This window comes from Gouania willdenowi, chromosome 9, assembly GCF_900634775.1.
Source record: "Gouania willdenowi chromosome 9, fGouWil2.1, whole genome shotgun sequence".
Classification (NCBI taxonomy): Eukaryota; Metazoa; Chordata; class Actinopteri; order Blenniiformes; family Gobiesocidae; genus Gouania; species Gouania willdenowi.
The window spans coordinates 37635689-37656474 of record NC_041052.1 but is presented as its reverse complement, the minus strand read 5'-3'; the positions used below and the strand labels follow the sequence as shown (position 1 = coordinate 37656474).

Sequence of the window (20786 nt, the reverse complement as noted above, 5' to 3'; positions counted from 1 at the left end):
TTTCTAGTTTCATACAAACACATTGATGTTATTGATTCTCCATTATTCCTCTAGTTCCCCAACTTTTCCACAGTCCCGTACTTAAAAACATAATAATGTAATTTTACATATCCAGCCATCCATTTTCAGACAAGCTTGTCTGCCAGTGCCTATCTCCGGCTCACACTGGGCACAAGGCGGGTGTACACCCTAAACAGGGTGCCAGTCCATCAAAGGGCAACACAGACACAGACAACCACTCACGTACACATTCATTCCTACAGGCAATTTAGAGACCCCAAACATGACCTATTAGTCATGTTTTTTGGATTGGGGAGAACATGCAAACTCCACACAGAACAGACCCAAGTGTCCACCCCAAGGCTTGAACCCAGGACCTTCTTGCTGTGAGGTGGACATGCGAACCACTAAGCCACCGAGTGCATTTTTACATATACTCTTGAGGAATAATATGCAGTATAATAAAAAATAATAATAATAATAAGCACACAAGAAAACCTCTTATTTAGAATTATTACTCAATTTATTTAATTATTATTTTTATGTATTAACTCTTGTGTCTCCTAGTGATGTAAGTGTGTTTGGGTCGATGGTGATTATCTGCCTCATGTTTCCACCCAGGTGTGGCCTCCCTCACTATTTAGCTGAGTGTTTGATGGCTGGATCATTGTCAATGTTTCCCTCTTTATGTTCTACAGCGTGTTCTCTAGTGATGGTGAGATCATTTCTCAAAGCTTCACACAAAACCACCTATAGGCCAGGTTTAAAATCAAAACTACAGAAATAAATCTATTTAGGAGCCACTAAATCAGTTTTTTCAAGCTTGTGGTCGGGACCTCATGTGGAGTCAACTGGAGTTTAAATGGTGGCGCCTGAAGTGTCTAGTAATAATAAAATTAATTACTGATTAAATTTACATATTTATTTATTTTTTTCATTTTTTTTGTACAACTAAAAAAACAATACATATTAAAACTGCAAGCAGTGATAACGGCCCCATAAATTATGTTTCATAAAATGTACTTTTCTAAAACAGGGGTTTTCAAAGATTTTTGAATTTATTATTTTCATTCAAACAACACACAATCTTAAACAACTGTATTCTATACTTTCACTTTGTGAATGTAGTTCAACTAAAATGCAGTACGGAACCATCCCCAACACCCCACTGTAATTGGTGGGTGCGTTCAGCTCCAGCTTGTGCGTTAAAGGGATCTCCACAATTTGCCATTGAAATAAAACTCCAGGGCTGCACTAAAGTTCTATAAGACCTTGGGGGCCAGTATATATCATACTGTAGACCTTATGCTCATTGGCCTTTGATTGGTTGTTGCTGTTGAATAGGACACATAGAAGGCTGCAGGGATGGATGCTGGCCAGGGTTTTTCTGTCGACTGACCTCTGCCAGACATCTCCAGGCTGAAAGTGCAGGACGTGACATGGAAGTCAATAAAACAATCCAGGAAAAAGTTGTTTCTTTTTATTTTTACCTCAACACCTGCTTGAGCAATTAGTGAGTGGATGGCAATGTAGGTGTATTTATAGTTACTGTGATGATACAAAAGAAATTCAGTGAAACGTTTGTGATGTAATGTTTTGGTAACATCAAATGTAAGAATAAATGATTTGGATCAAAGCATTTCTGTGTTTTGTACGGCTTAAGTAATTTGTTTTAAAAGGTCATTGACAGGAACTAAAAAATGAGTGACCCAACAAAAGCAGAGCACTACTTGAATTGACACAAGCTAGCGTTCAAAGACTTGAACTGTATGCAAACAGATTTCATACAACTATAAGCTATCGGGCTGTATGAGGAGAAGGGGAGATTCTTTAGATTCTTTATTGCTTGGATCCAGGCCGTGATTACAAGCGGAGGCACCGTGGAAGACGAAGCAGGAAGACCAGAGGGCAGAGCAGAGTTTGGGAACAGAGAGACCAGCTGAGAGAGCAGAGGTGTCCAGGGGAGAATGCAGAAGAAGGTCAGAGAAGCTGAGCAAGGTGCAGAGCTGAGGACTCAATCCGAGAACGGTGAGCTTCTGGAAACATGAGAGAACACAGACAGTCTGGCAGTGACCTAGAGACACAGGTGAGCTTAAGTAGATGGTGCTGATTGCAGGGTTGATGCCAGCTGGTGAGAAGGCAGAGAGACTCTTCAAAATAAGAGTGCATCATGACATAAACACTGATAAGATCTAGGAAAAAAAGGGGTTGCGAAAGTGGACAGATGAATGCAGGCTACTGCTCCAATTTGGCCCATGTGGTGAAATTTCAGTGAGATTTGTAGAAAAAAAATGAAAAATGTTTGGAATTTTTCACAAACTTCTGTTTTGGCCTCTCGATCAAAAAAGTGGCCAAATCTTGAAAATTGTCAGCTCAAACTTTAACACACTCCTCCTGGAACTACTATTACTATTACTATTACTACTACTCCAGCAATGTTCTTGGATGTGTTAGTGCAACAACAAAAATCATAAATATGTTTAAGTTTATATCTTAATAGTACATTTCTGTCTAAACAAATCAATAATAATTGATCTCCTCTGTTCATGTCTTTGTATGAACTTGAGGCATTGCATACGGAGTTTGCCATTTCTAACACATCCTCACTATACCTCCACAATTCTCTCAGCTCAAACACTCACAGATTACAGAGTCAACGGTGCTAGTTTTTATTGGAGGGACAGGTCCAAAAATGGTGGTTCATGATGTAAGAAGCCACCAAAGCGTCACAAACCACCATTCTCAGCCAATAGTATAATGCTATTGTTATAGCTGGGTTTCAACCTATTGAGGTCAGTCACTCTTACATTTTACAACAAAATATGTCAAATTGAAATACTCTAAAATGTCAAGAGTTGGACTAGGATCCATCACCGACAATATTTCACACCCTAATCCATTTGTTTTCAGTAGAGAAACATGGTTTTTAGGTTTAGATACTCATTAAAAATAATGCCCCCTAAACCTGTGTGTGTGTGTGTGTGTGTGTGTGTGTGTGCGTGCGTGCGTGCGTGTGTGTGTGCGTGCGTGCGTGCGTGTGTGTGCAAGACTAACCTTTGGTAATGGGGGACTCCCCCAGCGCTGCCCTTTCTGCTGGTTAACTCATACTTCCTGTGATGTGCTGACAGTAAAATAGCTCACTGGATGGTTTGGACAATCCAATTAGCTACTGGTTTAGAGGGTGACACTTTGACACTTCATCACCACAAACAGCACTGACAGGTAGAGTGTGATACAGGGGGTGAAGTGAATGGACGTGATTGCCCTCCTGTGGAAATGAAAAGCTTTCTCTGCAAAGTTTACTCAAGGAAACATCAAATCAACTAAATGACCTGAATCCACAATGTTGACATATTTATGTGCCATGGACACACACAATAAAAACAAAGAATGTAGGTTAATCTCAAACACATTTATTCATAGCTGTTTTTTTCCTAAGGAGAATCTGCACAGTCACCCTTCAGGTAGTAGACCCATGAGCAAGGGCTTCTGTGGCCCTCAGAGTGCTGACTGGTCACGGTCAACCTGCTACACAACTGTCCCACTGAGCGTCCTGGAGGAGCTTCAAATGACACCTCGATGTTTTGGGTTTTCTTAGAAAGCATGCTCTTCACCGCTTTCACAATAAAGTGGGGGCTCTCAACCTAGAACGAGCACAAATAATACAATGATATAGCTTCAAAACTTAAGAGTGGAAGGAAATCAATCATATCATTTATATATAAGTGAAACTAAATAAGCAGTATTTATGAAAAAATGTGATGAAATAATGAGTGTGCTACACTCCACAAACTGTTCCAAGCTGTATTTAGCAGGATTTCGCGGGTATTTTTTGTTATTGTTGCGGGCTGAAATGCCTGATTTCGTGGGCCACTTTTCCAAAAGTTGCAGTAAAAAGCTGCGACTTTTTTTCAGCCCTAAATCATACTTTACTCCCAATTAAGTTATTTTTTTCTACCAATTATAAATACATATTGACCAGACATGTTCTAGAAAAAATATGCTTTATTGTTGTAAATCAAACACCAATACAATTTTGCAAAACGTGCAAACACTTTTTTTTTTTTTTAGCTTATACACTGAGCATACCCTGAATGCAAAAGGTGCAACAGTTTTTAATCAAAATGATCATCAGATGTGCAAGTCAGTAAATAATATTGAACTTAAAGAATCTTAAAGTGCATAACATGAACCTGTCATGAAGACATTTTTCTTTAGGCATAACAAAAAACAAAACAAAAATATAAAGCATTCCTGTTTGTTCTCCCACATGGGGTTGTGCACTGGCTTTTATTTTCTTGACGTGCTTTGCTGAAGTAAAATGCTTGTCCATAGAAGACTTCCGCTTGTGCTCGATGATAACGTTGCATTTTGAACAAAAAAGTTTACCTCCATTCTCATGAAGCAACGTTGGATACTGTTTTGCACGGTCTTTAGCCGATGTTTTTGTTAGCAAATACGTGGTATTTCTATCACACATAACTCCAATGAATGCTTTCTACCGACACTGGTTGAAACCAGGATGTGACATGAGCATTTTCTTCTTCGTAGGTTCCTTATAAGCAGTGCAAAGCATAGACATAAGATACATAGACGCACCGCTCTAGTGGACGGCAAGAGTTGATGTGGCGTCTACGTATATATGTCTATGGTGCAAAGCCAATAGTATATCCTCCGCTACTTCTGCAACTACAAGCACTAAAATGTTAAAAATAACGATAAGCGCCTGCATATTTATATGGTTTTTTTTTTCAGCAAAGTTGCAGAAAACTTGCAAAGCCGTACTGATTTCGCGGAGTTTGCTCGATTTTGCGTTACATCGCAAAATCCTGGAGGGACTGATTTAACTAAGCTGGCATCAAACTGGCTGGCAGAACAAACAGTGTAATTATTTAAAATGAGCCAGACTTTCTTTATAGGAATAAAATCTATTGGCTGTTAAAAAGTGGTTATATTAGGTTATGTGTGTGATCATCACATTCTTAGATCAATACATTACCTGGAAAGCAAAATGAGTTGTCTGCAGGTAGACGTTTTTAAAGGGGATTGTGATGCTTTGCCCGTTGCGGATGCTGAATGGTCCCTGGGCTTTTGGAGGAAGGCAGACTCCACACAGAGGGAAGATGTACTCTCCTCCACTTCCATCGGACACAGTTAGCTGACCTCTGCTCTCTCCGAGCTGATGGGGCTCAAAAGAAACTTCCAAACTGGCCTCCGAGCTTGGAGACGCGCTGACGTTCTTCTCCACTCTGTACTCTGGACAATCAATCTAAAAGCAAAAGCAAGATAATAAAGGCCAGTGGCTTTAATCTGCAAAATGAATTCAACATTATATTTATCATTTCTTTTAAATTTGCAGAAGTTCCGCTTATTTGAAATGTTACGTTTTCGACTCGGTTGCCCACCAAAGCATGTTACTGGAACAATGTCCATAAATGTTTTGTTTTTTTTGTACTTTCATCTTTTTCAGAGACACTGATTCATTTATAGAAATTTTGATTATCAGAAAATCAGTTGAAAATGTTTTTAGGACATCAGCTTAAAAAAATAAAAAATAAAAAAAGTTAACATTTAAACTCAAAGCTCATTCTCTAAGTGTCACTGTGTATCAAAAAATTATTGAACTTGTTTCTAGAATATTTTTTTAAATATATTGTGTATTTAATTTAAATCTCATGCAAAATGCAGTGACAAAAACTGCCAATTAGCTGAATACTTTCTATTGTTGTTTGCTGCAGTGTTGTGGATCAAATTCACTCATTAAACATCTAAGAGGTCATTATTGTTAAAGTTACTGTCTATGTTCTTTTAAATTTGGGATATGGGATTTTGTGGTATGGTAAATAATATTGCAACATATTGTTTTGTGCACATATGAAATAAAAATATTTTCTCTGTAATCAGAGTAATGGTTTAAAATTTATAATGATACATTTTCATCAGGCAGAATTGGAAAAAGAGTTACGGTATTTTCCTCCACATAGTCCGGTCTGGACTTAAACGCTTTTTTACGCGCCTGCAGTTACGCGCCTCTCTCCTGAGCGTATTCTCAGTTCCAGGCTCCTGACACGCCCACCGTGCGTGAATCAAGCAAAAGTGCTTAGTCTGTGAATGAAGGCAGTCTGAACCAAAGGAGGCGGACTGGGTCATGATGTCCTTATTTTTGGGCTGTCGAGAAATCACGGAACATGTCGCACTTTTATCTTGAAACACCTTTGTTGATCATCTTTGTTTGATCAGATTATTGATCAGATTACTGCAGTGTGAGGATCTCTCTTTTTTCCCTCATATTAAAGCCAGATTAACGTCTGTTTGTGTGGAAAGTCTAATTTTATGAACTTCTTACATTCCTGCATTCAGAAATGATCAGCGCGCATAATAATCATCATCATCATCATCATCATCTGTCATCAATGTTTCAATTGTTATTTACTCTTGTAATGGATGAACCTGTGGCTTTACGTTGTACACAGTGTTAAAATAGTTTAACCCGTCTGACATCTGTCAGAGTTTCATTTACCGAGCTGCAGCAGCTGACACGCGCACCGCAGTACACAGCTGATCAGCTCCGTGACGCACCCCCTTCCAAGACAAAGATTGGATGGCAAGGATAAAACATAATTAAATGCAACACATTTTGTCCATTTTAGAAATGTTGATGGTCAATCCTTTGGCATATGCTTGTGTGACTCCTCCCACGTCAGTTTGGATAGATTCTTTCTGGGAGTCTCTTCTGCAATATTATGAGTGCATGTGGCTTCAATTGCAACTAAGTTCAAACTCCTAGTGCAATATACAGTAATGTGTCACCTTATTCCAGGTTCAGAACCGCGTGAGACAAAAATAACTTAAGCAGATGGGAGAATATACGCGTAAGGCCAGATTTGAATGGGAACGCCCACATTTCAGGGCGGCTCCACCCAGAGTGTGTAACTGGGATGAAGGCACGCAGTGACTGACTTAGGTACAGGGGGGAGAATAGCACGCAGCCAAAAACAGCGCTGCAGCGCAGCTTTTTTGACTTACACGCATGAGAGAATAGAGCCCATTGTACTGAAGATGTTTGTAAGAGGCTGTTTTTGCTTTAAATTGGAAAAAAATAAATTGTGAAGAAAAATTCCCGTAGGTCCAGTTGCCTGATTATTTAAGCAGATATTTGGTGAAAATGTTTTCTTGCTCTAGTGGGATCGTAAAAAAATAAATAAACATAAGCCTTTGTAAATGAATAACAAGGAAAGCCTGACTTCTTTTTTTTTACCTTAAAGGAATACTTGGAGGAGGAGCTGATGAACTTGACTACAACAAGTTGGCTGCTGCCCAGTGAAGTGCTGAAATGGACGGTTTTCTCGGGTGGAGCAGGCAGAGCTCTGAGAATCAGATCGTAGTGAAAGTAGCCCAATTCATTACTGAACAGAGTCAGACGTGCTGTGGACTCTCCCTTACATGAAGGGTGATACTCAAAGCTCAATGCACCCTATAACATACACAAACACACATATAGAAGTCATCAATAGGTTGGGAGGTAAATGGTTTTTAACAGAAGTATTCAGTGTTTACCTTAGAATGTCCAGGAACTGTATGCTTTGACGGGGCCCGGATCTCTGAGCTTTTGCATTCCACAGTGAGGGACGTGGCACTGCTCAGTGGGTTTTTCACCTCTACAGTGGCAGAGGAAGTCCGCCGAACAGTTGCCTCCAGCTCGATGGTGGACAGAGCTCCCGGAGGTGTTACTTTGAAGGTTAAGAGGTAAAATAAGTACTCGCCTGTCTCCTCATTTTTAAAAGTCACCTGAAGAAAGAAAGAAAGAAAAAAGAAAACATGTAAACAGGGAACACGTGTGAACACGTGAACACTTTCCACAGACTTGTTTGTGTAAAGGAGGGCTCAAACCTTGGTGGTAAACTGTCCTTCTTTGTATGACGAAAATGATAACTTGTACACCTTATTGGCCAAAGCAGCGACATCGATGTAGCTGAAACCATTGATTGACACTGTGGCATCTGGTTTGTCTGGCTTCACTGGTTCAACCAGGAAACAAAACCTGAGAGAACAAACATGCTTTTTTAATCATTACAACATACAATTATTGCATTTCTAAAAAACTATTTTCGTAAAAATAGTAAAAAGTCTTAGCTAACAAAATGTGATGTTCTGATTGCATTTGCTCAATTACTTTCACTTTAAACAGCAGACAGATGATGAACAACAAGCCATTGTGGTCCAGCTTTTAAAATATACACCTGTGTGTATGGCTGTAAGTTATTTAAAGGCCAACATGTAATCCTCCTAAAGGTTGACACTCACTTTATGCACTGAATTTGTGGCAGGAGGTAACAATATTGGTAACACTTTGCTTGAGGTTTTATACATGAGGCTGACATTACGCTGTCATTATGCTTAGTATGAATAAGGTGTCATGAGGCTGTCATTAATTGTCATTTGCAAAATTATGACACCTTTGGAGCTATGTTGGCATTTTTTTGGTTAATGGAGGGATCTAGTGGGGTTAAGGTAACAAAGAGTTAGGGTTAGGGCTAGGGTAACAAAGTGTTAGAGGTAGGGGTTAGGGTCACAAAGGGTTAGAGGTAGGGGTTAGGGTAGCAAAGGGTTAGAGGTAGGGGTTACGGTAACAAAGTGTTAGAGGTAGGGGTTAAGGTAACAAAGTGTTAGAGGTAGGGGTTACGGTAACAAAGTGTTAGAGGTAGGGGTTAGGGTAACAAAGGATTAGAGGTAGGGGTTAGGGTAACAAAGTGTTAGAGGTAGGGGTTAGGGTAACAAAGGGTTAGACGTAGGGGTTAGGGTAACAAAGGGTTAGAGGTAGGGGTTAGGGTAACAAAGGGTTAGACGTAGGGGTTAGGGTAACAAAGTGTTAGAGGTAGGGGTTAAGGTAACAAAGTGTTAGAGGTAGGGGTTAGGGTAACAAAGGGTTAGAGGTAGGGGTTAGGGTAACAAAGGGTTAGAGGTAGGGGTTACGGTAACAAAGTGTTAGAGGTAGGGGTTAGGGTAACAAAGGGTTAGACGTAGGGGTTAGGGTAACAAAGTGTTAGAGGTAGGGGTTAAGGTAACAAAGTGTTAGAGGTAGGGGTTAGGGTAACAAAGGGTTAGAGGTAGGGGTTAGGGTAACAAAGGGTTAGAGGTAGGGGTTAGGGAAACAAAGGGTTAGAGGTAGGGGTTAGGGTAACAAAGGGTTAGAGGTAGGGGTTAGGGAAACAAAGGGTTAGAGGTAGGGGTTAGGGTAACAAAGGGTTAGAGGTAGGGGTTAGGGTAATGAAGGGTTAGGGTTACGGTAACACTCAATGACAGACTTCATAACACATTATTCATGTTAATGACAAGTGTCATGTCATAATCATGACAACATAATGTCAGCCTTGTGTATAAAACTTCAAGTCGTGTTACCAGAATATTTATAAAGGGTCATGTCCTATATCAGAAATGACAATCAATACAAAGGAGAAGATCTTTGGTCAAGGATGCTTTTAAAGACAGAAACATTGAGCTCTGTATGATGACATCTTAAGCATTCATATGCTTATCAAAACCTCTAAAAAAAATACACAACCACATCTAGGAATATGTTATGAGCGAGAGGCGTTTAGAAGAGTGTGCTGTACCGCTGTGGTCTGCTGAGCCAGTTGCGCACAGGAAGCTGCAGTGAGAGTTCAGTTTTAGCAGGAAGCTCATTCACAATGGAGTCTTCTGGTTTGGGAGGATCAGCAGTTCCCTCCAGGGCATACAGTATCCCTGTCCCATCAGGGAAGGAGAAGAACACTGATCCCTGTAAACATAACAAGTATCAATATTAGTTATGTTCAGAGGTAAAAGTAACAGATTACAAGTACTTACTACTGTAATTGAGTTGCTTTTATGGCTACTTACTTACTTTATCAGTCATTTTACTTGAACTTAAGTATGTTTTAAAAGAAGTAATATATTACATTTCTACACCCAACCATTACCGAGTAAATGATTATTTTTTTTGTGTGATTATTTAATTATTTCCGTTTCATGATCTCACATTGAACATAATCAAATCAATTTTTTTTTTAATATTTTGAATTGAATTCATTGGTGTTATTTTATTTTTAAAAGAATTGTACATTTCGACAAACCTTTTTTTTTATTATACAGATGCTTTTGTGGAAAATAAATTAAGTTCCACACGTGCAAGATTTGGTCTCTTCCTTTTTAAATTTCTACATGAGATGTTTACTGTATGCAAGGGAACCGTGGCAAGATTTATTACCAAAAATAAACGTGGAGGTGAAAGTAACTAGTAACTTTTACTTTGAGTACAATTTTATTGAGCTACTTTCTACTTGCACTTAAGTATTTTATGTATGACTTACTTATACTTGAGTGCAATTTTAATCTAGTAACAGTCCTTCTACTTGAGTGGGATATATCAGTACTTTTTACACCTCTGGTTTCATGTGTGGTTTTTTTTTTACCTTGTGTTTGTTTCCATCAGTGGTCATGGTCAGTGGTTGGTAGATAATATCCAACGTCTTGTTTTGATGAGGCTCAAGTGAAACCAAGAGTTGAGTGCTCCACTCTTTGCCTTCGATGACAGGTCTGATGCTGCAACATTGATTGGTGGGATTGATCAAAGAGAGGGGCAGAGTGTGTGAACCGCGCACAGGGCAAGCAAAGTTCATCACCTGTAAGGAGGACAGAGATGAGTTAACTGAGATCATATATGTATTGTAGTTACTTTGGAATGGTGTCACAAAGCAACAAGCTCAGTTCTAGCACTTAATTCCAGACAAAAATCAGCTAACAATTTACTACAGTAAGAGGATCAGATGACAGATATACAGTTTATTTGGTGCCTGTAATGCAGTGGTTCCCAAACAGGGGTACGTGTACCCCCAGGGGTACAGGAGCACATTGAATTGGCTACTCAGAAAGATTCAACAATTAATTTAAAAATAATCAGGAAATATTCCAAGTTCCTTTTTAGGCAAATTTTTGGACAAACTCACCACAAACTAACAGTACTATTGCTCAATACAATACTATTTTATCACACTTCTGAAAATAGGAAACAATAATTAACGACACTTTTACATACAAGACCTTAGTTACTTACTATTGAAGTAATCGCATGAAAGTGAAATTAACAATTACTATGTTTCACCATTTAAAAACTGGAGTCACTGATAACATGATTAGCATCGATATCTTTTTTAAAAGTCTTAAAAACCCAATAAGACACTCAAATAAAGCCATTTTCTAGGATCAATGTAAAACATTTAAAAATGCGTTGCTTCTGCAGTGTGTGTGTGAAAAGGGTTGGAGTCAAACCTCTTTGTTTGGAGAAGCTGCGACGCAGGAGCCTGTGACAGTGAGTTTGGGGGGTGAAGAGGAGCCCTCCACCAAGCAACACAGGTTCTCATATCTTGTGCTATCACTCAGTTTGACAGGGGCAAAGGTCAACTCAAGTGGAACCTTCATTCCTGGACAGATATAACCTTTAGCTGGTGTGATGGACAGCTCTGCAGGAAAGCTTTCTGCCTTCCACTGGAACCTATGACACATGACAAAGATTGTTGTTAAATAGGATCTGATACAAGGCCACAACAACAACAAAAACATTAGTTTTGTCTTTAAAATGTCAAAAATCATTTTACATACATCAAGAAATTTATCTAAATGTTTTCGTTATGCGCTCACCTTGCATTGATGGCCCCAGTATTGGTCAGGAAGATGGTTTTCTTAGCTTTGCAGCCAAGGACTACAGCACCAAACGACAGCTGGACCAGGTCAAGGAGAACCTTCACATCCTGGTAGTTCACACAGAATCAAGCATTGACATTATTTTAGTCATTTATCAATTTTATAAGACCAAACAACAAATCTAACCTCCAAATTACATTGGTATCTAGAACAGGGGTCACCAACCTTTCTGAAACTGTGAGCTAATTCATAGGTACTGTATAGGGCTACCAGTTAAAAAAGAACTTCTTAAATACTGAGGGGCAGATTCACTAAAGGTGTGCAAACGTCCGTCCACGTGCTAATAAGGGGTACAAACCCCAGGGAATCAGGAATGCGTGTCACAATGCACCCGAAATCCATTTAGCTCGTTTCCTTCTGATGGTATATGTAAAGTAGTCGAATCTCACAAGGGGAGCAAAAAAATGAGATTGGGAAATGCAAATAAATTATTGCAGTGGGCGCAATGCAATTCATCAAACCTGGAACTGTTTGCACTGACTGTTTTACACACAGTTCATCGCTGCACTGAACGTTGACACAAAACACAGCGGAGATGGAAAAAGGCTCCTGTTAACCTTCAAGTATGAGAAAATAATTTAAATAAAACAATAGTCAATTATAACAGCTGCTGAATAGCAAAATGCAGACTAAAATGTGTGTGTGGGAGAGAAAAAGCTGGACACCCAAGGCGGTGCGTGTGGAGTCTGGTGTGGCTGCGGTGGAGAAGGTCGCTGCGCGTGACAAGCGCTACTCGGGAGCTCATACCTGCTGAATGATGCTCAGTAGATCATCTTGATGAAGAATATGGTGCAAAATAATGCGTTTTGTTAGGCATAGATCTTCTAATAAGGACATTTCAAAGTCTTTAGGCCACATTTGTAAAAATAGTGGAAGATCCCTTTAATACTAAAACTTTATCAGCATATTTAACTTTACTAAGTACAAACTACATCTCTCATACGTATTTATCTTTGTGAGATAGAATCCTGGAAAGTTAATCAGACTTTAGTTGGAGCTCATTGTTGACTAGAGCTCCTGAGGGCCCCTCACATGGTCCATGCAGGCTACCCATAAACAACTATCATATGACTTTTCCTCCATTAAACATCTGTGTAATAAAAGGGGAAAAAATATTCCTTGTATTAATTGTGAAAGCACAAGTTTTGTACCTGGCAGCAGCCGTCAATGGTCAGCAGGGGGTGTAAGAAGCCTGAAAGATCTGCCAGCAGCTCAGCAGTGAAGGGAAGAATGTGCTGACGAGGTGAAAATAGGATGTCAACCTTACATGAACCGTTAGATTTCAGTTTCAGTTTCCCCATTGGAGAAACGGACAAATCCTGTAGAAAATAATCCCAAGTTAGGAAATGTTTACCTCAATGCATGATGAGTGTGAACAATACATATCGAGTGTGTGTTCCAGCCTTACCTTTGGATTCACTGGGGTGTTAGCATTAAGCACAAGGCTGAAATGAAGGTCCAACCTGCTACGATTAACAACAACTACTTGTTTTTTCACCTTCTGACCGGCCATCAGGGTTCTCAATTTCACTTTCCTATGACGAGCTTCTGCCACTTCCAGCTGGTACACACACAAACAATGAGACGTCTCATTAACTGTCATTGAGACACCAACTTACAGAACAGATTACATCCCAAATAAGACCTATAAAAACTACAGATGTACCCTTTGGCAACATCAAAGATTTTTATTAGTGAGGATCAGTATTGTTTTACATGTACTTCATTATTATAGAACAGAATTAGTCAAATTATTACATATTTGACTGCTGTTAGTCATTTTTTATTTCCAGTTTACTGTATTTGTAATACTGACTTTGATATGTTTTGCTGAGGGTTATACTGACTCCAAGGGGTTATACCAGTGTTTCTTAAAGTGTGTGGCGTGCTCCCTGGGGGAGAATGGACAAATAAGAGGTGGGGCGTGACAAACAGGGGAAAATTTCCAATTTGACGCTAATCTTCTTGTATACCTTTCTTCATTGACAATAAAAACAACGAACACTAAAAACAATGCATACACACAAAGAAAATAATAACCAACAGCCTAAAAATGGAGCAGAAAATAAAAGAGCATTAAATTATTAGACTGCATTATATGTGTGACCGGAAACTGAATTTCCATTTTTGTTTGCTGAAACTTTTTGCAATGTTATTACCTATATTTGTTTTTACTATTGGAAGCAACAAACCACATTTAAAAAAAAACGTATGTTAATTTTTTAGATTACAGATTTACAGCAATATTTGTGAAATTTGTGATATTTACTTTTCTCGTAAAAATATAATGTCAATCTTAAATTGAAATGTTAAATCTAAATACTAAATATTACATCTAAATATTAAATGTTAATTTTAAATGTTAAATTAAAGGTTTTTATTTTGGCACTTCTGGTAAATCACATTTAGATTTAGATTTAACATTTAAGATTTAAATTAACATTTAGATTTAAATTAACATTTAGATTTAAATTAACGTTTAGATTTAAATTAACATTTAGATTTAACATTTAACATGTATACTTAAATGTAACATTTAGCATGTACACTTAAATGTAACATTAAGCATTTATACTGAAATTTAACATTTAACATTTAGATTTGGACTTAACAACAACTCTTCTTTCTTACCTTTATTTCAACGCCTTGCCCCAGTATGTCCACCTCTTTTGTAACACAGCTGTTTAAGATGAAGGGAATCTTTGTATTGTATTGTCTTGCTTCATGAGGATAAAAGGTAAATGGAACTTCCATCACTGCACCAGGGGACAAGATGTTGGCCTGGAAGTCCATTTCAAGGAAGTTAGTGTCTTGGAAAGGGCTTTGGATGCTGAAGGAGTCAAAGAATGAACAGAGAGTTTAGTTCGATTACTATTACATACATTTCCATATATTATTTGATTATAAATAAAAGGCTGCCAGAAACCTGATGTCCCTTGTGCCGTTGTTGTTGATCACTAGGGTGTGAGAAGGTGGCACAATGCCTGGGCTGTATAGGAAGCACGTGCCAAAGTTGTGCTTTGTGAAGGAGAAATCAAGACTCGGCTCGACAGCCCTGCCTTTGATATGAAAGGTAAACACTGGTCCAAGTTTCACCTAATGAAGAAAACCAACAGAACATTTTGAATACAAATTTAGAGAATATTACTGCAAAATACACTATGTTTTTGCAAAAATAGTGTATTTAACTATCATTAGAAGTTAGTGCAACAATTTTTATTTTCTTGCAGTCGGATCTTACTTAATTTCAACTGCTACCACTGTTGAAACAAGCTTTATTGTGACTTACCCTGACAATCATTGTGATATCCTTCAGGATGCAAACGCTTCCGGGACAGAAGAAGAGCGATGTTTCTAGCTGTTCTCCAACATTAACAAGTGCATTTTGGGGCTTTGCCTGGAGATATTGCAGCAGTTCTTTGGGGCCCGACAACTCAATGTCGACCTCCTGATTGAATCTTGCCAAATTCGTCACAAACAGCCTGAACGCGCCTTGCTCCGTTATTCCCACCTGCAAAGAGTTGATGTATATTATTCACCCCCAAGAAGCCAACTCTGACATGAAAAGCGTAGATGTAAAGTTACAAGATTGGAAACATTTATTATACTATGTGATAAATACAGAGTGGCCAGGATTAGTGACATGATATGGCTGCTCAGATATTTTCATACTGCTTTTTATTTAAACTAGATTTATATTTAAGAAAGTGACTTATGCTTTATTTGAAGTTTCATACACAAGGCTGACATTACGCTGTCATTATCATGTCATGACACCTGTCATTAGCATGAATAAGGTCATGGTCATCCTTGTGTATGAAACTTCAAATAAAGTGTTACCATAAAGTGAAGGTATAGAATACAGAAAATAACAAACTTTTTTTTTTTAATTAATAAATTACTAGACATTACATGCAACCCCATTTGAATTCCAGGTGATCCCAGGGGTCAGAACCCCAAAGTTGAAAAACCCTGCACTAACCTTTCCAAAGTTTAGCGTGTCCTGTTGGTTGGGGTCAATCTCTTGCAGGACACCTTTTGACTTTTCAACTTGAACAGAAGCTCTGATGGTAAAACCTTCTGCTTTGACAGGCAGTGTTAGGGGTTCAGGCTTTTTGTTCAGCTTTAGTAGCATCCTGAATCCCACGTAGCCCTCATGGGAAGGTCTGAAGGACACTGACAAAGGCAACCTACAACAACACGTTTAGGAGAGTTGAGACATTTGATGTTTTTTTCTGCAGCCTGTGATGAGTGCAAAGCACAAGAGAACCAGTACCTTTCTTGAGGTGCAATTTTGCCAGACATTGGCTGCAAAATGAGACTTGATTCCTGATCTTCAGAGAGAAGAGACGACTGCACGACTGAGAAGGAGAAGGACTCCTCCTCTTCATTCACAACCATAATTTGTTGCTCCACTTTGTGGGCTGTGGACATTCACACATTGATGCTTACACATATGAAACATCAATTTTAGTGGCGTTTATCTATCTATCTATCTTACTTACCAAGAAGCAGTTCTCCAAAGTCAAGATGAGCTCTATCAAAATAGACGAGTGGTTCTCTTGAGGTGCCCACACAGAGGAAGGGAACTGACAATGACAGTGTCTCAATCGTGAAGCTCCACACTGACTCTACTGTATCCAACAGCTGTTCTGCTACATACTCAAAGGAAACCTACAGATGTGAACGTGCATTAATTACGGCTATCAGCTAAAACAACTCAAAGTGAAAAGATTACAAGAACGCGATGTAGCAGCTCCAGTGAGTGTTTGAAGCAGCTGAAACAGCTGATTGACTCCGCTGCTGCTGCCGCACGGGGCACACATCCTGAAACAGTGTTTTCCTGACTCACAATCACAATAGCCGCCTAAATAGCCATGTTTTACTGTAATGTGCAGTTTTTTGGCTGAAAACAATAACAAGAGTGTATTAATAGCAAAAGAAAATTGCTTAGTGATCAGCTGTTGTGTGGAGTCAGCATCTACAGGCTTGCCTTCATATGCATGAAGGCCCCAAAACAGGCCTTTTTTAGAAGCAACATTAAACTGACTTTTCAGAGGCTAAAACTCTGGAAAACAGGCGAGTTTGGGAAAATAAACCTCAAATACTATGTTGTTGTGGTTCTTAGAACAAAATGAGATGGGTAAAACACAGCATAATACTGGACCTTTAAAGTCAACTCTTGTTTCCCCTTGCGTTCAAACTTGTGGGGGCGTGGCTTTGGACGGAGCCCAGATGGGAGCATACAGGAGGGGGGGGGGCTTAGAGGAGGTCTTGCTAGCTTTCCAACACTGCAAACTAACTTTTAATGTAAAGACAGTACCACTTCAACAAGCTCTGCCACTTACTTCAACTCTTTGCCCTGATAGGATGATACCAGAAGGGGTGAGGCAGCGGAAGTGGCTGCTACCTCTGTCTTCACACCTCCATTCAAATGTGTATGGCTTTCCGGTTGGATTCAACACAGTAAAAGATCTGTGGAATGAGTCATGCAAAATATGGTATGAGCAAGAGCTTGTACTGCAGTGATAGTGTTGAGGAGCTTATAACATCTATTTCTTCCACCTTTTTGATGTTGAAATTCCAACAGCTGTAAACTCCAAAACCTTGGTTTCAGGGTCCAAAGAGCTAATAAACTCAGAGCTGTGATGGTTTCCACTGAGGTAGTCAGAGTCTTCCAAGTCAAAGTGGTAGTGGGGCAACAGACTTTTACCCCTCACTGAGATACTTGGAGAATGATCCCCATCCTGCAAATTAGGAATCCTAAAAGGGAGACAAAAAAATATTTATACAGGTGTCCTCCTTGTTCTTAGGAAAAGATCGGCAAGTAATGAAAGACACTATAATGTACTCTGCGTTGATTATGTAATTTTTACGGTTAATTCTTGCCAACCATGACCGCCAGTATTTAATGTTAAAATAAATAGTTTTTTTTTTTTTTTCTTTTAAAATGAAGTGTAATTAATACCAGTTGTTCCCTCTTGAAATAGAAAAGTTAAAAAACAATCAACATTGAGCGTTTTCCCAAAAATGTCAACAATAAGAACACTGCTAGCTATGTAATTAAAAAGTTAAGGTCTCTTCATGAGTCCATCATGTCACTTACCTGCAGACAAGCTTTCCCTGAAACTGAGCCACTTCCAAGGGAGAGAAACGTATCTGGAAGCTCTGCTCTGTCGCAGGTTTTATGACTCCAAAGCTGGGCTCCACATGAAAAGGAGGCTGATCAGGGCTTCCCATAAAATGAGACACAACACTTTCCAGAGCGCTGGATGGAGGGGATCCAGACCCCGCAGCACTACTGATAGGTCGGGGGGAGGAGCCTGCATATAAAAAGACATTCCTATTAAAACCAAGTCCTTTGTTCCTTTCAAATATTTTCAAATGTTATAAGTTTAAAACTAGGATAAAGAAAAAATATTCAAAACGACACAATGTAATTATTTGCTCTAACAAAAAACGTTTTTGTTTCACCTCCTGATTCACACTTTGCTTTATTGCAGCTTGAATCCATCACGATTTGCCAAGAGAATTCCACATCCACACTGCCCTCATTAGCTATCCGCAGTCTGGTACAAAAATTCACAAGATGAACACATTTTTCCTTCAGGTATTAGTGGTTTACAGTTTTACTGTGCTTACTTAACTATAATATTTATATTATTACAACATGCTTTTGCACCATTTGTACAACGACTATATGTATTGGTAATTAATTATTTATACATTCTATTAAACAGCAACTTTCCTCGTTAAGCATAAAATAATTTCATATTTTATTAAAAAAAAGATTCTAAAGTTTGCACTTTTTCATGCGATTTTGCGAGTTAGTATGCTAGTTTTGTGCCAATTCTGTATTTTTTAATTCAAGGTGATACATAACATGTTGAAGAGCATGACTCACTCATGGATCCTCGTTTTGTAAAGCACCGTATCCTGGAACTGGATGTTTTCTGTGCTACAGCTGAATTTTGCATAATCACAAACCGCGGTGATATGCAAGTCCATCGTCCACTCAGAACCCAAAACCACAGAACAGCTAGGCTCCGGAACCGTCTGTATCACCTGCATATAGAAAATCCAACAGATAGATCATCTAACACAAGCTTTTTAAATATATTTTCTTGCTGGTAAGATTCATTCTACCTTTTTCATCTCAGGTTGCTGTGATGAGGTGAGCAGCTGGACCGCCCTCTGTCGATCATCCCAGTCAGGGACCTGCTCTATTGGCTGCTCAAACTCCACTTGACTAATCTTACACTTCACTGGTTGTTTTCTGGTCAGTGTCACAGGCTTGTTGGAAGTAAAGGTGAGCATTACCTCTTTAGAACAACCAGCATGAAGGTGCCCCACCTAAAAAACGTAGAATAAAAAAGGCAAAGACGGCATTCACCAGGTTTTTTAAAGTTCAACAGTTCTTTTTCCTAGTTTCATACAGAATTGATCGTTTATCATCTTTTGATAGTTATAGTGACTCACCTGTGGTGAAAAGATGAGATGAGGGCCATTTGGAGGCCATTCAAACCTCATCGCCTGGCTTCTGCTGTGGTTGGTCATGATGAAATGCTCTTGGTATGAACAGCCAACATAGCAGTCTCCAAAATGTTGCACCACAAAACCATCTGTGATGGAGAAAAAGGTCATAGGAGTATCAAGTTTTGGCAATGCATTAGTCTGCATAAATGGATATTTGGTCTTATAAGCTATTGGATGATTGTCAATGATTAGGGATGTAACGATTCACTCAACTCCCGATACGATTCGATTCACGATACTGGGTTCACGATACGATTCTCTCACGATTTATTTTACAAAATGGGACTGTAGACAAATTTTTTTTTTGGGAAAAAAACTAGAAAATACTGTATTATTTTCCTTTTATATTTCATTGTCAAAAGAATCCCTTGATAAACTATTCAAAACAATGCAATTTAACTAAAAATAAATCTTGAATGAAATAAATAAAGGAATAATACAAATGAAAATGAAGCCTATTAATTTAAATTCTGGGTCTATAATAAACAATGCAAAACTGCATAATAGTTCTTTTTCTTTTTAAAAGTGCAACTGAAAATGTATTTTGTGCTAAACAATTGGACTTTAAAAAAAAAAACCGTGATTACACTGATTTACGTCATATTTGTTTGGACCAGCAGAGGGCGCTGGTAACACAGTGGTCGGTTGGCATGCAGAAATTCTTGCAGTGAAGAAGAGAAGCTATGCTAGCAGACAGAGCTAATAGAAAAATGTGACTTTTACAGATATTCAAGTAATATTGCAGATATTCTTTCGGTGCTAAAGGGGTAATGAATCATTTATTAACATATTTAAGAGTAGAAGGCGGCCAGAAAGAAAGTATTAGCAGACTCCGCCCGCCGCCTACACTTGTGGATAGCGGCCTCTGCTGGTTAAAAAAGTACTGCGATTCAATTTTCAGAAAATCGATATCAACCGTGATACCTATGAATCGATTTTTAACTGCCTTACGATTAATCGTTACATCCCTATCAATGATCGTGTGAAAACCAATTTCTCCTCATATAATGATTTCTTTCTCATACCTCCTTCATCATGCTCATCCACTTCCTGCTGTGGCCTGTTGATGTTTACTAGAGTCACAATTTCCTGGTAAGTTTCTCCTGTGACTTGAATGGTAGTGTTGTTGTACTGGTTGTCTTCCACCTGCAGTGATATTGTTGCCTCCACACTTTGTGGTGTGTCAGAGCAAAAGCTGACCCTAAACTCTACTGTTTCATCAACATTTAGCTTTAGGGTAGCTTTGTGCATCATCTCATAACCTGTGGAGAACATAGAGAAATGCCACTTAGACTTTACCCATGATGTCCTGCTTAAATATCAAGAAAAATGTGGTTGTGGTTAAAGGGGAAGATGGTGTAAATTGGCAGCCATGCTTCTATTTCATTTCCCCTTGGCAGATGCACTGTATACTGTAGATACCTGCCCAGTGTACCTATGTGTTCAGTATGAATGAATGGACCATTTTATGCTTTCTGGTTCTTTTACAAAACAGCACCAGATACTGTTAC

The 20786-nt window shown here is 38.8% G+C and overlaps 1 protein-coding gene across 1 annotated transcript in view; it reads right to left on the bottom strand.

Moving 5' to 3' along the window:
* Nucleotides 1-3434: 3434 nt before the first annotated feature.
* LOC114470115 (hydrocephalus-inducing protein homolog) overlaps nucleotides 3435-20786 on the bottom strand; it is an 86346-nt gene continuing 68994 nt past the window's right edge. Inside the window, exons 67-91 of the mRNA XM_028458127.1 lie at nucleotides 20301-20537; nucleotides 19219-19361; nucleotides 18886-19092; nucleotides 18644-18804; nucleotides 18214-18308; nucleotides 17846-18062; nucleotides 17305-17502; nucleotides 17088-17214; nucleotides 16245-16413; nucleotides 16016-16163; nucleotides 15722-15929; nucleotides 15029-15250; nucleotides 14666-14835; nucleotides 14371-14569; nucleotides 13148-13300; nucleotides 12891-13058; nucleotides 11677-11786; nucleotides 11308-11530; nucleotides 10452-10661; nucleotides 9615-9778; nucleotides 7891-8041; nucleotides 7558-7788; nucleotides 7259-7474; nucleotides 5000-5269; nucleotides 3435-3644 (exon numbers count right to left, since the gene is read on the bottom strand). Of these exons, the coding sequence (XP_028313928.1) occupies nucleotides 3435-3644; nucleotides 5000-5269; nucleotides 7259-7474; nucleotides 7558-7788; nucleotides 7891-8041; nucleotides 9615-9778; nucleotides 10452-10661; nucleotides 11308-11530; nucleotides 11677-11786; nucleotides 12891-13058; nucleotides 13148-13300; nucleotides 14371-14569; nucleotides 14666-14835; nucleotides 15029-15250; nucleotides 15722-15929; nucleotides 16016-16163; nucleotides 16245-16413; nucleotides 17088-17214; nucleotides 17305-17502; nucleotides 17846-18062; nucleotides 18214-18308; nucleotides 18644-18804; nucleotides 18886-19092; nucleotides 19219-19361; nucleotides 20301-20537 (4607 nt within the window). The remainder of the gene's footprint in view (nucleotides 3645-4999; nucleotides 5270-7258; nucleotides 7475-7557; nucleotides 7789-7890; nucleotides 8042-9614; nucleotides 9779-10451; nucleotides 10662-11307; nucleotides 11531-11676; nucleotides 11787-12890; nucleotides 13059-13147; nucleotides 13301-14370; nucleotides 14570-14665; nucleotides 14836-15028; nucleotides 15251-15721; nucleotides 15930-16015; nucleotides 16164-16244; nucleotides 16414-17087; nucleotides 17215-17304; nucleotides 17503-17845; nucleotides 18063-18213; nucleotides 18309-18643; nucleotides 18805-18885; nucleotides 19093-19218; nucleotides 19362-20300; nucleotides 20538-20786) is intronic.